This window comes from Strigops habroptila, chromosome 4 (assembly GCF_004027225.2).
Source record: "Strigops habroptila isolate Jane chromosome 4, bStrHab1.2.pri, whole genome shotgun sequence".
Lineage (NCBI taxonomy): Eukaryota > Metazoa > Chordata > Aves > Psittaciformes > Psittacidae > Strigops > Strigops habroptila.
This window is the reverse complement of record NC_046358.1, coordinates 16,569,715-16,585,177: the sequence shown is the minus strand read 5'-3', so window position 1 is coordinate 16,585,177 and position 15,463 is coordinate 16,569,715. Positions and strand designations below refer to the sequence as shown.

The 15,463-nt window shown below is 43.4% G+C and overlaps 1 protein-coding gene across 6 annotated transcripts in view; it reads left to right on the top strand.

The window, feature by feature from the left end:
• The window catches only part of ZFYVE1 (zinc finger FYVE-type containing 1), a 28,390-nt gene extending 14,854 nt beyond the window's left edge, over nucleotides 1–13,536 (top strand). For 5 of the 6 annotated variants that reach the window (XM_030483388.1, XM_030483387.1, XM_030483385.1 and 2 more), the window contains 10 exons: nucleotides 843–1,347; nucleotides 3,277–3,491; nucleotides 6,129–6,235; nucleotides 7,203–7,311; nucleotides 7,883–7,980; nucleotides 8,086–8,203; nucleotides 8,569–8,739; nucleotides 9,522–9,702; nucleotides 10,213–10,326; nucleotides 11,435–13,536. In XM_030483388.1, the coding sequence (XP_030339248.1) occupies nucleotides 843–1,347; nucleotides 3,277–3,491; nucleotides 6,129–6,235; nucleotides 7,203–7,311; nucleotides 7,883–7,980; nucleotides 8,086–8,203; nucleotides 8,569–8,739; nucleotides 9,522–9,702; nucleotides 10,213–10,326; nucleotides 11,435–11,667 (1,851 nt within the window). In that variant the 3' untranslated portion in view covers nucleotides 11,668–13,536. Of the gene's footprint in view, nucleotides 1–842; nucleotides 1,348–3,276; nucleotides 3,492–6,128; nucleotides 6,236–7,202; nucleotides 7,312–7,882; nucleotides 7,981–8,085; nucleotides 8,204–8,568; nucleotides 8,740–9,521; nucleotides 9,703–10,212; nucleotides 10,327–10,864; nucleotides 10,899–11,434 lie in introns of those variants that run through there. The other variant, XM_030483389.1, reaches the window with a different exon arrangement.
• Nucleotides 13,537–15,463: the final 1,927 nt, after the last annotated feature.

Here is a 15,463-nt window from a genome sequence, read left to right as displayed (position 1 = left end):
TGGTTTGTTGGTTTTTTTGGTTTTTTTTTTTTGTGTGTGTGTGTGTTTGTTTTTTTTTTGTTTGTTTTTTGTTTGTTTGCTTGACTGTTTGGTTTTTTGGTTTTTGTTTTGTTTTTTTTAAGGAAAGCACAATATCATAAGTTGTGAAATGGGTTACTGGGGTAGTTGTGGCACATCTGCAAAAGCCAGTTTGACGAGCTCCGACCACTTGGCTCCAGTGCACAACTTTGCTTTCTTCTTCTCTACCCCTCCTTCCAGCTAAAGGACCTATCAGCTGGAGAGCAGTGGGAGCAGGACAGGCTTTGTCTGGGAGCCCCTGGCTCTGGATAGGTGCAGCACAGCTGTATGGAGGAGCTGCATCTTCCTAAATTGAGGGAGAGGCTCAGCCTCTGTGGATGAGGCAAGCTAAGGTGACAAAAGCACTCCTCTGTTTTGCTTGCCAGGAGACCAGTTCTGCTGAGAGTGTTGCCATGCTGCAAGTAGCTGTTCTGGCAGACTTGGAAGTAGATTTGTGTTCCCTTCTCTGAAAGGACTGCCTCAGGGAATGGGGTGAGGTACAAAAGGTTTCACTAGACAGGTAATTGAAGTGAGGCATCACTTCCAAAACAGTTACATGATGGAATAGCCTAAGTCCCATTGATGTGTATGTTATGAAACTGCTTTCTAGAATTTTGCTTTGAACATCTTGGTGCTTCAAAAACTTATGATGAAATCTGAACAGGAATTAATCAGTCGCATTAATCTTATGAATCCTGAAACAAGCTGTTTTCAGTGTTGTCTGCTCCAATTGCATAGTTATAATATTTTTTTTTTCTTTTTTATTTTTTCTTTTTTTTTGTAAGGTAAGGAATGAAGAAGACTTTATTAAGAAACTGGACTGCAGTCCTGACCAGCATCTAAAGGTAGTGTCCATCTTTGGGAACACGGGGGATGGCAAGTCTCACACTCTTAACCACACTTTCTTCTATGGCCGGGAAGTCTTCAAGACATCTCCAGCCCAAGAGTCTTGCACAGTTGGAGTCTGGGCAGCCTATGACCCTGTCTGCAAAGTGGTGGTAATTGATACAGAGGGCCTCCTGGGGGCCACTGTGAACCTGAGCCAGAGAACACGGCTCCTGCTGAAGGTCCTGGCCATCTCTGACCTCATCATCTACCGTACTCGTGCTGACAGGCTCCACAATGATCTCTTCAAATTCCTTGGTGATGCCTCGGAGGCTTATTTAAAACATTTCACCAAGGAGCTAAAAGCTACCACAGCCCGCTGTGGCCTCGATGTTCCTCTGTCAACTTTGGGTCCAGGTGTCATCATCTTTCATGAGACCGTGTACACCAAGCTACTGGGCTCTGGTGAGTAGGCAGAATTACAAAGTGCTAAATACTATCTATAAATTGTCAGGTTTCATTGAATACTCAGTGTTCTTTACTACCGTGTAAAAGATGTAGTTTGGGTTTTGCTCTCACTTGTTCCAGTTGGGAGCCAGGCTATGGAAATAGCAGAGGTCACCCTAATGGTGATCTGACTGCCCCAGATCAGCTAGAATAATGCTCTTAGCGAGAGGGACATTGGCACTGACTAGTCATGATGGGAGTTGTGCCATACATGGGGGGGGTCATCCTACAGGATCATGATTACTGGTGGTATAGCAGATGAAGGTGAAAAATGAGATACCCTGGGATTTTGGCTGGGATATAGAGTATCCTGTTGCAAGAAAACTAAAATAAAACTCTATATAGAAACTAGGATGAGCAAGAATAATGAAATTGATTATACTTACAGTGCTTTTGCTCTACTCTCTTAAATTCTGTGGACCAGCATTGTTCTGAGGCTTACGTGAAGTTGGGACTGAGGTTGTGGTGGCACAGAGCTGATGGTTTGACACCACTTTTCTCTGCATGAGAATCTGATATAGCCAAAGTAGTAGGCCTGGCACACTATTATTCCTCGTGTTTTCAGTTTTCTTCACCAGTACTTTTAACTTGGCTCCTGTCATATCAGATTTTGCATACTTAAATTGTGTATTTTATTTGTACGTCTGACTTCTGAAATGCTCTGCCCTAAGCAACTCACAGCACAACTCAGTTTTGTCTATACAGGGACCTAAATTTCTTTTCCTGGCCCCATTTTTCAAAAGGCATAATGAAACCTTTCTTTATTCTGTCCATTTCTGATGCTTTGATGAGCAAAAGCTCTAATGAATTGGCCTGCAGTAACTGAGGCTCAGTCCTGCTGTCAGTGAATATCTGGGAGTCTTCTGCTGTGTAATAAATACCGCAGCAGCTCCTTGCTGGCCCACACTCTCATTTTGGCTTTTCTTACCAGCGAAGTCTTGAGCTAGTAGAAGAACTTGTTCTTTCTGGTTATTATTAGAGTGACTTCTTAATTACTTTTAACTGACCTGCCAAGGCAGTTCCTTTTCTTACATACCAATTTGCTGATGAGCAATGTGGAGTTTCATATAGTAGTTGAAATTTACTGTTTCAGCAGGTCAGGTCATAATGATAGTTGCAACTGTGTGCAAAGTCAGACTGGTAAAAAAATACATTTTTATGATCACTCCTGGTCACCGTAGGAATAGGAAAGAAACCTCTTAGCATGTGGGTTTGCAGCAAGTTGTAACTGTCCATCTTGATGGACAGTTGAGATGTGAGCTTGTATAGTTTTAGGTCAGGGAAGAAGGGGCCTACCTCATTCTGAAATGTACAGCAGGTACTTGGAAGCAAGCAGAAGAATGTGGTCAGCACTATGGAATCTGACTGGATGTGACCAGTTCTTCACTGGTCGCATCAGGTCACTGAAGTGGAGTGACCTGATGTGCACAAAGGGTTCATAGAGGCTCAGTCTTCCTCGCTGCAGGGTTAGCATGGAGAATAAGCAGCCCATGTAAGGTTCGTGTCCTTCACTTATCAGGTATTAGGACTAGTTACACCAGGTTATGGTCTGGTGAGAAGGGCTAAGAAGTGTGCCGAAATGGAGTTTCCTTGTATTATGTCATAAATTGCTTCTTATTCTGGGTATCTGTGTATCCAAACTTAGATGTTTTTGGTTTTACTTTGTGGAACTTCGTCTTAGAATCTAAGGCTGTGTAAACAAAAACTGCTTTTGGAAACAGTTTGTTTCTTTTCCCTCATGTAAAATGTAACAACTGCATTCCAGATGTATTAGAAGGTTTAATTAGGAAAATTAGCATTGTGTTGCGTATGAAAGCACTTTAAAATAATATTTAAATATTATTTATTAATCAGTTGTTTATATACACGCTGATACTCTGTACGTAGATCATCCGTCTGAGGTTCCTGAGAAGCTCATTCAGGATCGGTTTCGGAAGCTAAGCTGTTTTCCTGAGGCTTTCAGCTCAATCCACTACAAGGGAACAAGGACATACAATCCTCCAACAGATTTCTCTGGACTTAGGCGAGCTGTGGAGCAGCAGCTGGAGAACAATACCACTCGGTCACCTAGACAGCCTGGGGTTATCTACAAAGCACTAAAAGTAAGTGGAGAAGAGTTTGTCACAATCCTTATTTGTATCACTGTTGCTACTGTCAGTTGTAGCTCATAGAGCTCATAGAACATGTGAACCAGAGATGCAGACTTGCACATGTCTTGAGATAAAGACGTTTTCCATGAAGATGACGATTTTTGTGTAACAGCCATGTAGGCTGGGTAGTTTTTTTACTTTAAAACAAACACCTTAGCAGAGACTCTGAAGAGCAAAATCAAAAACCTGTTACAGGAAGAAACTGACTGGGGATGGGAAAAATGACTGATGTGAGTGACAAGCACTTAATGACAGTGATTTACAAAGAGGAGGCCCAGAAGGAGTTATTGGTGAAATTCCTAAGGATGGCCTCAGCACAAGGGGAGGGAATGCAAGAGACTTGGAGGGAGTTAATGGTTGGCAAAACCTAGCCCTGAGGGTGGTGTAACCCAAAGACCAGGAGACAAAAAGGAGGAAGGAGATGTGTTGGTAGCTAGGAAACAAGATGGGTTCAAGCCAAACGATGTATCATTTCAGAGGTGCAGCATCAGATCAGAAGGCTGATAAGAAGGAATTGGAGAGAGCAGCTGGTGATTTTCTTAGAACATTTGCCTTGCTAGGATGTCAGAGGGATTTTTGGGTCTGGAGATTTGCAGTCTGTCCTACAAGTTTCCACACATTGCTACCACTACCTGATTAGCATTGTGTTTTCACCGGCCTGAAGAGCACAGCTCCCATTGGGGAGGGGCGAGGAGAGCTGGGGCGTACCTGCAGAAGGAGGTGGTGTTAGCAGTTTTCTGTGATGTTAGTCACAGCTGTTGGAACAGATAATTCCAGCTGCTCTGTATTTGGGGTAGCTGAAGCACAGAGGGAAGTATGAGGGTGGATGTACACAGTTCTTGCATTAGGAAGCAGATAGGCAGCAAGAGGAAAACAGCTGAAGTGGTTAATTCCAGTTTAAGTTCTAGGACTTTTGCAATAATTGCAGAATCATAGAATGGTTTGGGTTGAGAGGGACCTTAAAGATCATCTAGTTCCAACCCCCTGCCATGGGCAAGGACACCTTCCACTAGACCAGGTTGCTCCAAGCCCCGTCTAGCCTGTCCTTGAACACTGCCAGGGATGGGGCAGCCACAGCTTCTCTGAGCAACCTGTGCCAGGGCCTCACCACCCTCACGGTGAATAATTTATTCCTAATGTCTAATCTAAATCTCCCCCCTGTCAGTTTAAAGCCATTTCCCCTTGTCCTCTTGCTACTTGACCTTGTAAAATTCCCTCTCCAGATTTCTTGTCAGCCCCTTTAGGCACTGGAAGCTGCTCTAAGGCCTCCCTGGAGCCTTCTTTTCTCCAGGCTGAACAACCCCAGCTCTCTTAGCCTGTCTCCAGAGCAGAACTGCTCCAGCCCTCTGAGCATCTTCGTGGCCTCCTCTGGGCTCGCTCCAACAGGTCCACCACCTCTTGTGTTGGAGGTTGCAGAGCTGAATGCAGGACTACGGAGGGGGTGTTTCACAAGAGCGGAGTAGAGGGGCAGAATCACCTCCCTTGATCTGCTGGGCACACTCCTTTTGATGCAGCCCAGCATACGATTGGCTTTCTGGGCTGTGAGCACACATTGCTGGGTTATGTTATGTTTCTCATCAAGCAGCACCCCCAAGTCCTCCTCCTCAGGGGTGCTCTCAATCCATTCTCTGCCCAGCTTGTGTTTGTGCTTGGGATTGTCCCAACACAGGGGCAGGACCTTGCACTTGGCCTTGTTGAACTTCATGAGGTTTGCAGGGGCCCAGCTCTCAAGCCTGCCAGTCAGGTAATCCAATTTCAGATATAGTTGCTAGTATACTTAAACTTACGCCCAGTAAAGTGGTCGCTGTGTTCACATCACTACTGACTACACATTAACTTTTTTGCTTCCCTTACTGAAGACACAAGGTTTGCTATTAATCTGTGTTCACCTTCTCTAACTTTTGAACCCATTAGCCAGCATCAGTCAAGCTTGAAAGAGATCTAAAAGCTCATTTCCTTGAAATTCTGTGAGATCAGATGTCTACTTAGAGATCTTACCTGAGGGAAGCTGTGGTGAGAGATATATGCATGCCTGTGTGTATGTGCAATCAACCCTTGTTAGACAGCAGAGATGCCACCCCACACACACTCCCTGGGAGAGGAGAGAGACGAAGAGAAAGAAAGGCAGCCAGAGAAGAGCAATTGTTCAAGGGGCTAGAAGAAAGCTGAGGGCAGCACTGAGGGGCAAAGCACTTGTCCTCTTGTACTGTGAGAAATGACTCTGTGGGTTTCATTCTAGAGGTTTCCAGAATGCAAAGCCTTTTTAGCACCTGATATTTTGGATATGGGTTGTATGCATAGAGGTGGATACAATTTTCCGCTATCCATTTCTATTATAAAATTCAAAGTAGGGGCAGGAGAAGAAGAGTAAGCATTTTGCAAGCATTCAGATCACTTCCATACAAGTGCGAGATTGTCATCTTGCATGGTTTCTAATCCTTGGTTCCAGGGTAGTAAGACATTTGTTAGCTGTGTACTGTCTCTGCCTCTTCCTTCAGTGGAGCAACCCATGCTTTTGCTTGGAAAAGCTTCATAAAATATCCGCATTGCTCTCAGTCACGTGCCACTTCACTCTTTTCTGTTTGACAGGCTCTAAGTGACCGATTCAGTGGGGAGATCCCTGATGACCAGATGGCTCACAGCTCTTTCTTTCCAGACGAATATTTCACGTGCTCCTCTGTGTGCCTCAGCTGTGGGTAAGTAGATGAGAAATGCACCCTCGTCCTTCTAAAAGATAGTGCTGCCCTGGCCTGCAGCCAGAGAATGTAAAGTTCCTGTGACATCTTGACACCTGACATCACCTATCATCAGTGAGTATTTCTGGGCAGAATTAGCTTGAAATTCCACTTATGTGAATTGGACAACTGTTATTGCTGCATCCCAGCTGGATGCATGGTCTTTGTCTACTCTTTTCTTGTGTATGGCTACAAACCTGTTCTGCCCATATCTTTTCCCCAGCGCACACAGGACGGGAAGAAAGTGTGTCTAAAGAAATACTCTGAAATTTCCTACCATTTTTTTTCCTGCCATTTTTATTGCCTAAACAGTATAATGATCCTAAAGCACACATCATGGACCTGGGCTGTGTTCAGTGTCTAGATCTGAGTGGAGCTCCAGGTTTGATTAGAGCTTGGCTTGTAGCTCTCTGGGAAGAGCCCAAAGATTAAGCCTGGAGGGGCGGCAGATGGCAGTCAGTGCTCTGAATCTGTGAGGTACTATAGCAGCATGATGTTATGGCTGATTATGCTTCTAGAAAGATTTTCTCTCAAATGTGATAAAGTGCTATGTTCTTTCTCTTCTATGCTCATTAGAGAATTTCTAGCAGCTCCTTGCAAAGGCTGCAGTGTTAATTCTGTCCTGGTCGATTTCCAAACTTGGTTAGTCCTTCCTAAAATTCTCTGTGAAACTTAAATTGGCTACAGTGGTCATTTCCTGCACCGAACTGTTGTGTAGTGCTGCTTTTACTGGGAAACAGTTGCTCCACCTCTTTCCAAAGAGCCTGTCTTTCAATGATCAGTGATGTCATTGCTGTATGTACAGTTGTGAAAATGCCTGGGGGTTACACCGTTTATACAAATGCAAGATAGTAACATAAATGAACTCTTGGTGACATCTGTCCAGTATCTAACAGCATCAACTCATGGTTTGCTTTTGCATATTCAGGTGTGGCTGCAAGAAGAGCATGAACCATGCAAAGGAAGGAGTCCCTCATGAATCCAAAAGTCGGTGCAGATATTCTCACCAGTATGATAACAGAGTCTACACTTGCAAGGTGAGTAGTGACGCAAGGATAAGATCTGGAGAATGAAGAAGGAAATGATGGCCCAGTAAATGAGGAGTATCACAGGCATGTGCCTGTTTTCTTGCATTTTTTCAAATGAGAGAGGTGCTTATGGCCTTCACAAGAAAAACTGATCTCCGTTGAACTTGTATTTTTGCTTGAAGAGGTCATCACCTCTGCATGCCAAGTGTCATTTGCTAGCTAAATAGTGAACCTGGCTGCTCTCAACCTGGGTGATGTTGACCGTCTACATACTTGATGTGATTATTCTTATTTGCTTATGCCCATTGCTTGGCATTAGCCAATTTTTCTGAAGGATGTGTGCAGGAGACAGGAAAACTTTCTGCTACCATCATGGTTTTTACTGTAGGAATATTTTCCTGATGCCATTATTGGAAGTGGGTTTGATTTAGTTTTGCTTCTCAATCAGTTCTGATAAGTGCTCTCCTTTGCTGTAGAGACCACTGTATGCCAGTTATATGCTTTATATGGCCAAACATCTGCAAGACCTGGAGCCTGGGATTCCCAAGAGTGACGTTTTAATTGATCCTTTATGTTGTAGGCCTGTTATGAACGAGGGATGGAAGTCAGCGTGGTGCCAAAAACTTCTGCTTCCACTGACTCCCCTTGGCTGGGCCTTGCCAAGTATGCTTGGTCAGGGTGAGTTCTGCAGCTAAGGGCTCTCTGCTCACTGTTGTCTCTATGCTGCCTTGTGCACTGGACTTCCAGTATCTCACTGAGGTAACCCCTCTTTCTCTTCTGCAGGTACGTGATTGAGTGCCCCAACTGTGGGGTGGTGTACCGCAGCCGACAGTACTGGTTTGGCAACCAAGATCCTGTGAACACTGTAGTGAGAACAGAAATTGAGCATGTCTGGCCAGGGGTAAGTCTGGTTACTGGATAGTCTTTGTGTATGTGTGCAGTCGTGCACATGTTTATGTTGGTTCTTTGCAACATTGACGGAGAAAATGGATTGGCTTTTGTTACAGCTGGTTTCTCCTCTGCAAAGGTCTTCTGTGATCTTTTGGCTGTCTTGAAATAGCTAATTTGCCAGTTTATGAACACTTTGTGTGTTTTGTGAATGTTACACCGTTAAAACCTACCTCTGTGTTTCGAAGCAGGGCTGGTGAATTTTTTCTCCTGCTTGCCCTCCAGTTTAACAGGAGCAGTGGATTGCAGAGCCATCTGCATCTAAAAGAATGAGGTTTCCCTGGTTTTATTCTCAAATTAATATCAATTTCATTCCAGACTGATGGATTTCTGAAAGACAACAACAATGCAGCCCAGCGTTTGTTGGATGGCATGAATTTCATGGCACAATCAGTATCTGAACTTAGTCTGGGACCCACAAAAGCTGTGACCTCCTGGTTGACAGACCAGATTGCCCCAGCTTACTGGAGACCCAACTCTCAGATCCTGGTAAATAGCAGCTGCTGTAGAGAAAAGTTTTTTGCATAGCTAAAAACCCTTTTCCTCACCTTTTAAGTAATCTGGTATTTTGCAGAGTCCAAATGCTGTTTGTTTTATTGCAGCAAGCCCTTCTACAATTTTGAGAAAACTGAAATGCTTTCAGCTCTTCCCATTCTTGACATAGCCAGAGAAAGTATGAACAGAGACTCTGCCCATACTAGAGTGGGCAGCTCTGATAGAGACTGTTTCTCCCTACTTTCTGTGAGCGCCTCTCCCAGCAGTATCACAGAAAATCCTGGCTTGCATGAATTTACTCCTCAAAGCAAAGAATCAACATCTTGAATCTGGCTACTGCAGTTGATAGTACTGGTTTTATAGGTGCAGAGATTAAACTCTGGTTTTATACCAGATGCAAAAAGCTGGCCCCAATAATTCAACTGGGAAAGGATTCGCTATGTTTTGCGGGAAAGAGATACTTCTTCAACAAAAACTGCCTTCTGAATTCTTACTCCCCAAAGATCAAATACCGTTCAGCTCTGCATGATGCGGTTGTAATTATTTGTGATTGTGAAGGAAGGGATTATAGCAATCTGTTGGCCTAACCACTGTACCTGTCTGAATCATTTCCCTAGGGTAAAGTTTGGGGGCTGGTAGCACGCAAGTCTTGGGTGTAACTATATTTTTCACCATTTCAGTCTGAGTCTTGCCATCTTGCAGCAGATTCTGCTCTCTGTTTTTCTAATAAGGAAGATCAAACTAACAGATTTTTCTCTCTATTTTGTTCTGATTAGAGTTGTAATAAGTGCAACGCTCCTTTTAAAGATAACGACACTAAACATCACTGCCGGGCCTGTGGAGAGGGCTTCTGTGATGGCTGTTCTTCCAAGACGCGTCCAGTGCCTGAGCGAGGCTGGGGACCAGCACCAGTGCGTGTGTGCGACAACTGCTATGAAAACAGGGGCATCCAGCTAGGTAATTTTGATTTGATTGTGATAGAATTATCCCTGGGCAATAGTTAGTCTGAAGTCTTTGTCCCTGGCTTCTGGATCATAACCATTCCCATTGGGTGTAGGCAGTGGTGTTCAAAATGGGCTTTGGCATAGAGATTTTAGTAGGGAAGCTCAAGAGCTCCATCTGTTTTGGCAGGAAGATGCCCCTTTCAATGAGCAACAGGTATCCGACCCCCTGATAAAATTATTCTCCAACTGGATCTTTGTTTTTCTGGTTCCTGCTGATGGTGTGGAGCTAACAGCAGAGCAGGGATGCTGCTATTTCAGCAGACTATGTATTTTTTCCATTATTGCTGAAAAGAAAGTGAAAACTCCGCAATCCAGGATTGGGGGTGTGGGACATAAAGGCTGAGGAGAGGCTCCAAGCTGCCTGTTGGGTTTGCTGCTGTTTTTTGGTAATGTAAATTAACTGCAACTTGGCAGAAATTGTGCTGGCCTTAGGTGTTGAGCCCTCTACTCTTGTGTCATGCAGATGTGGCTGAGCTGCCTTCAGATGAGGAAGGCGGAACACTTATCGCCAGGAAGGTGGGGGAAGCTGTGCAGAACACTCTTGGAGCAGTGGTAACAGCCATGGACATTCCCTTAGGTGAGCTCTGTTCTCTTCTGGTGGATTTTTTAATTTTTCTTTTTGTCTAGAGGCATTTTTGTTTTCACAGAGCAAACCACCTGATTAAACTTCAAGTGTTTGTGTGACAGGCTGGCACCTCTGCTGCACATACCACTGCTGGTTGAGAGTTCTACAGCCCCCTGACTTCTCTCGCTTGATGTTTCCTCTTGGTTTTCAGCACTTTCCTCAGTTCACACCTTCTCTTTCCTCCCTGTTGTGCAAATCTCTGTGCACCAAGCTGTGAGTAATTCATGCTCCCCTGATGCATCACTGCAGTGACCTGCCAGCTGGAGCTCCCTAAAGACTGGCTAATTAGGAAGCATTTTATCAGGTTTGGTTTTCTTCCAGAGATGCTGAGTGCCTTTTAAGTGTGTTCATGGATACTGCTGGCACTTGGTGCTTCTGCAAGGGAGGGCTGAGAATGTGAAGCTGTCCGGGTTGGTAATTATAGGAAAGTAATCAGTAATGTGATCTTTAATGGTGAGCTTAGTACAGTGAACATTTGCTGCTTTTTCAGGTGCTGGGTAGCAGTGCAGGTATGTCAGCAAACACTTTGCGTTTGAATTTTCTGTTGTCAGACTGGACTTCCTACTCATGGCACAACTCATTGTTCCACTGCTTTGCCTATGGATGTTCTGCCATCACCCTTGTGGGTGTTTTTTGTCCAACGCGGTGAAAGGCAGAATAAATCCATTTGTCAATTCAGACAGTACATGTGTTTCTGAATGTTTGGTTTGGTGACTCTGCTTTCTTGGCCACAGCTGAAACTGAAGGTAGGGAAAAGCAAGTGTCTCAGCCTCTGGAAGAATGTGAGTAAGGTGAAAATGCCACCATTTAAGGAGAAACAAAGTATTCCTTTGAAGAGGGGCAGAATACTGGAGAATGGCAGAATGGCCTAAAGAGCTACCTGTTGCACTGAAGTATTCTGTCAGTAGGTCTTTTCCCCTTAATGGCAGTGGTATGATTTGCAGTGTGTGAGTGCTTTTACTGCAGTACATTCTTGATATGCCTGTGTTCACAGATTATCTTCCTCTTTCTCTTTCTCATCCCCCCCCCCCGCCCCGAAACCTCACATCCTCCTCCATAGGTCTGGTAAAAGATGCTGCCCGACCTGCATACTGGGTACCAGACCATGAAATCCTGCACTGCCACAACTGCCGGAAGGAATTCAGTATCAAACTCTCCAAGCACCACTGTCGGGCCTGTGGCCAGGGATTCTGTGACGAATGCTCACATGACCGCAGAGCGGTTCCCTCTCGTGGATGGGATCACCCAGTCCGAGTTTGCTTTAACTGCAATAAAAAGCCTGGTGACCTTTAACCCCAGGCTTTTCTCCAGATCTTTGCAATTCCTTATGTTCTCAGGGTTACAAATGAAAATATCTGGTCTCCCTTTCACCTTGTAACCTGTTGCAGCCAGAGTGCATGTTTCCAGTTTCTGGCCTCCTCTTGTGCTATATCCATCTTGGAACGCTGGGAATGAGCTTATGTTCAACCTCTAGGTTTTAATTTCAAATTAACTGGAGAAGGGAGGGAGCTCCCTTGTAAATGAGCAAACAAAAATCCAGTGTATTTTATTCTAATTAAAAAAAAAATCATATATATCTAAATATATATCAACTATGTATAATTTAGTATATTAAGAATACGGTTGGCTAATGAAGCTTTGAGTATTCCTAGTTCAAATGATGGATGGTGTTCCTTACTATATTGGATCAGACATATGGCCTTCTGATTCTTCCTTTGGAACGTCTTGCTGATCACAATGTCCTGTGAGGAAGGTTTGGATTCTGTGCTGCCAGGAAATCTCCATTATCGATGTATGAATTACACCCTACATCTGGAGGTGCCGTAATTCTGGCCATGGAAGATAAAACCCACGTTCATTAGCAAGTTTGTTTGAACTGTGATATGAGCAGTGGTCTTGCAGTGCAAGAGGTATCAAGTTGGAGTAGAGACCAGTAGAGCTCTGAAAGGTAGAGCAAATCATACGGCACAAGGCAAAGCATTCTGCTTTTGCCTTCTCAACTTCAATACCAGATCAAAAGGTAGCAGGGTCTTGCTCTCCCTGACAATGTTCTCATGTACTCAGGTGTTCTTCAAGTTTCTCTGCCAGCTTGTTGCAGTTAAAAGTTTTCTCCAGAGCAGAACAAGAGAACAAGTTATGTTGGCAATTCTGAAATATGAAGTTTGAGTTGTTTGAGTTGTGATGACTTTTGTTTTCCCCCACTTTTTAAGTGATCCCATAGTCTCCGGAGCCTCTGTGTTCTCAGACGTGGTTGCATAGAAACTACACAGATTTGACTCGTCTTTTTTCTAATAATATGAACTTAAAAATTCACCTGGAAGATGGGAATCTTTCTTCTTTGCTCCTAGCAACTGGCACTCACTGGACTTCATTCTTTTATTAGAGGACTGCAATGAATTCACTGATTTTATTATCAAAGCACCACTTAACCTAACTGATGGTGTCTTGTACTGTGGATTTGTGGTTCCAGTTATAAGAAGTAAGAGACTGTTGTGGATTAAACTACCTAAAATTTTCCCTTCTTGGCTTACACAGACAAGAATTCTTCTACCGCATGAGAGTTGTCTCCTCTTGGAGTGGTTGGAGTTTGATGCAATGTCCTGGAACTGTGGTATTTTTCCCCCCGGCTTATTAAATGTGCTCTTGTGTAGATGAGTGCCCAACACCCTGTTTTAGGACTGTATTATTAAATTAACTGCTATAAAAGACTTTATCTTCTGAACAAGCGTACTGACTTTTTCCTTGTAATGAGTGGTTCTCACTTTGTCTCTGAAGGAACATACAAAGTGATTGCCCCCTTGCAATTACATCCAGCCTACACATGGAAGTAGACTTAGAAGATGTTCCAGGACACCTTCGGTACTGGCTGAATTCACTGGGGACTGTCTAATGTTACTGTAAGCAAAGTCTGCCATAAACTAACAGTTGCCCAAGGGAGGGCACGAGCAGGTAGAAATCGTCTCAAAAGACATTCTGCACATCCAGCATAATTCTGTGCTTCAAAGTATTTTTATTTTTTTAACGGGTGAGCGACGTGTTCCTGGTCTGTAGGCTGTGCCCTGTGTGCTGTTTTATGCATGTAGCTTTACTACAATGTTAATGCACAAAGAGAAAGCAGCCATGACATTCCTTGTATAAAATATTTGGCATCTGTTTCAACAACTTGTCTGGCTTTTTTTTTTGTTTTTTTCCTTGTCACAGCCAGAATTACTGCTTAGTCAAAGAGAAAATACAGTCTAAATACCTTTAGTATATGTGTGGTCTTAGGAACTTAGCAGCCTGTCAGTATGCAGAGCCCATTCTTGATTGATTATCCTAGAGCAGAATCTTTTATCATCGATGCTGTTTCTCAACAAAGCAAAATCTTACGTGGTGCTTAAACTGCAGCAGGCTTGGTGTTACCCTTTCTGAACCATGGTGAGAGGATTATTTGGGTTCTTTGTTTTCCAAAATGAAAAACTATCCGTAAAGTGTAAGTAAGTTCACTGCTGTTTTCTGTACACAAGAGCTTTTATTTTTTCTCATAGTATTTGCTGCTGTGAGTATGCAGAGTATAGAATGTGCTTATTAAAATGGGTTAGCTATTTAAAGGGGATAGATGCATATTTTAGAGTCCAACGCTCTTTGGTATTAACATATTAGGAATCAATAAAGGGCCTGAAGACAAGGGAGGGTGAATCCTAGTAGTAGAAACCTGTGAAGAGTTTTATTCCTAAACTCATCCCCTGTTGTTTTTCCTGCTCATTCATCTGCCTGCCCTGTGCCTCATAGGGGAAGTTGCATTCACTGAAGTTGGCCAAGATATCCTGTATGTTCCTGCCTGTATCACTTGTGAATCGGGCTTTTGGTTGTGTTCCTGAAAACATGACAACCCTGGCTGCCTTTCGATGTCTACAAGAGTTTATTTGGTGAAATAAGCACCATCATTGTATTGGATCTGCCTTGCATTTATGCTAGGTGTCTGCCTGCTGTGGCTGTGCTGAGACATTCACCCATGTCCCTGTGGCTTTGGGTAGCCTTTAACCCTGCAGGGCTTTAACACTGCAGGACTCAGGCTTCCCACCCGGTCATACAGGCATTGCTCTTCATCTTTTTCCTTTCAGCACAACCAGCCCAATGAGGCTGAATTTCTACTATCACACTCTATTTTGCAGCCTCTCGTTTTCATGTTTCATTGTCAACTGATTTCAGTCACTGTAACTCCACATATTGTGGCATTGTCCTCGCATTTGGTTTATTGCTGATGGCTGTAATATAATTTGGCACCAATGGATATGTCTTTGCCTGCCAGTAATTTGAGAACAGAATGATTTGGACAAGCGATAGAACTGTCTGGTTTTTGTCCCCCTGCTTTAGCTGAGCACTCTTTCTTGGTAAAGCGATGTTGACATGTATATTCTGTCAGTCATAGCACATGGTATGTCATAATTGTTCATAGTGTGGGCACATCAACAATGAAATCATGGCAATGCCAAAATAAACAAAAACTTACTAGGAGGGCTTTCAACAGTGTAATGTGACAAAGCAAAACTAGAACCGCAGCTAGTGAGTTATCTTAAGCCAAAACTAAAGTGTATTCCTCTTTTTTACTTCATTCTTATTGGATATAACTCAGGCAAATAATAAAGCAATACAGATTTTATATGTATAAAAAAAAATTTCATGTAGGAAATGTCTCTGTTGTGGCATTACAGAAATTCTGATGTCAAGAATGCCTGGAGATGTTGAAGCACCCTCATTTCTGACACTTTGAAAACCTGGCTAAATCTTTCTGGTTCTGCTTAAAAGGCAGTTTTACAGCAGCACTGGAGAGAAGCAGTAGTGGATATATGACAATGTACAGATGATGACTTGTCAGGAAGGCATCAGAGTGCTTCACAGCTACCATGGTATTAACAGAACTGCAGATAGGGAAGAAGTTGTTTGAACAAGAAAAGCCAAGTGATCTTGATTGTAGTTTCAGACATTACCTAAAATGGTTTATCAACTTTGAGCCTTGGCGTCCATTTCTGAAACATGAAACTAATTCATAAAGTGCTTTAAACACTCAGGTGGAGCATTTTTCTCCCCTCTCCCTGGAACCCCTGTC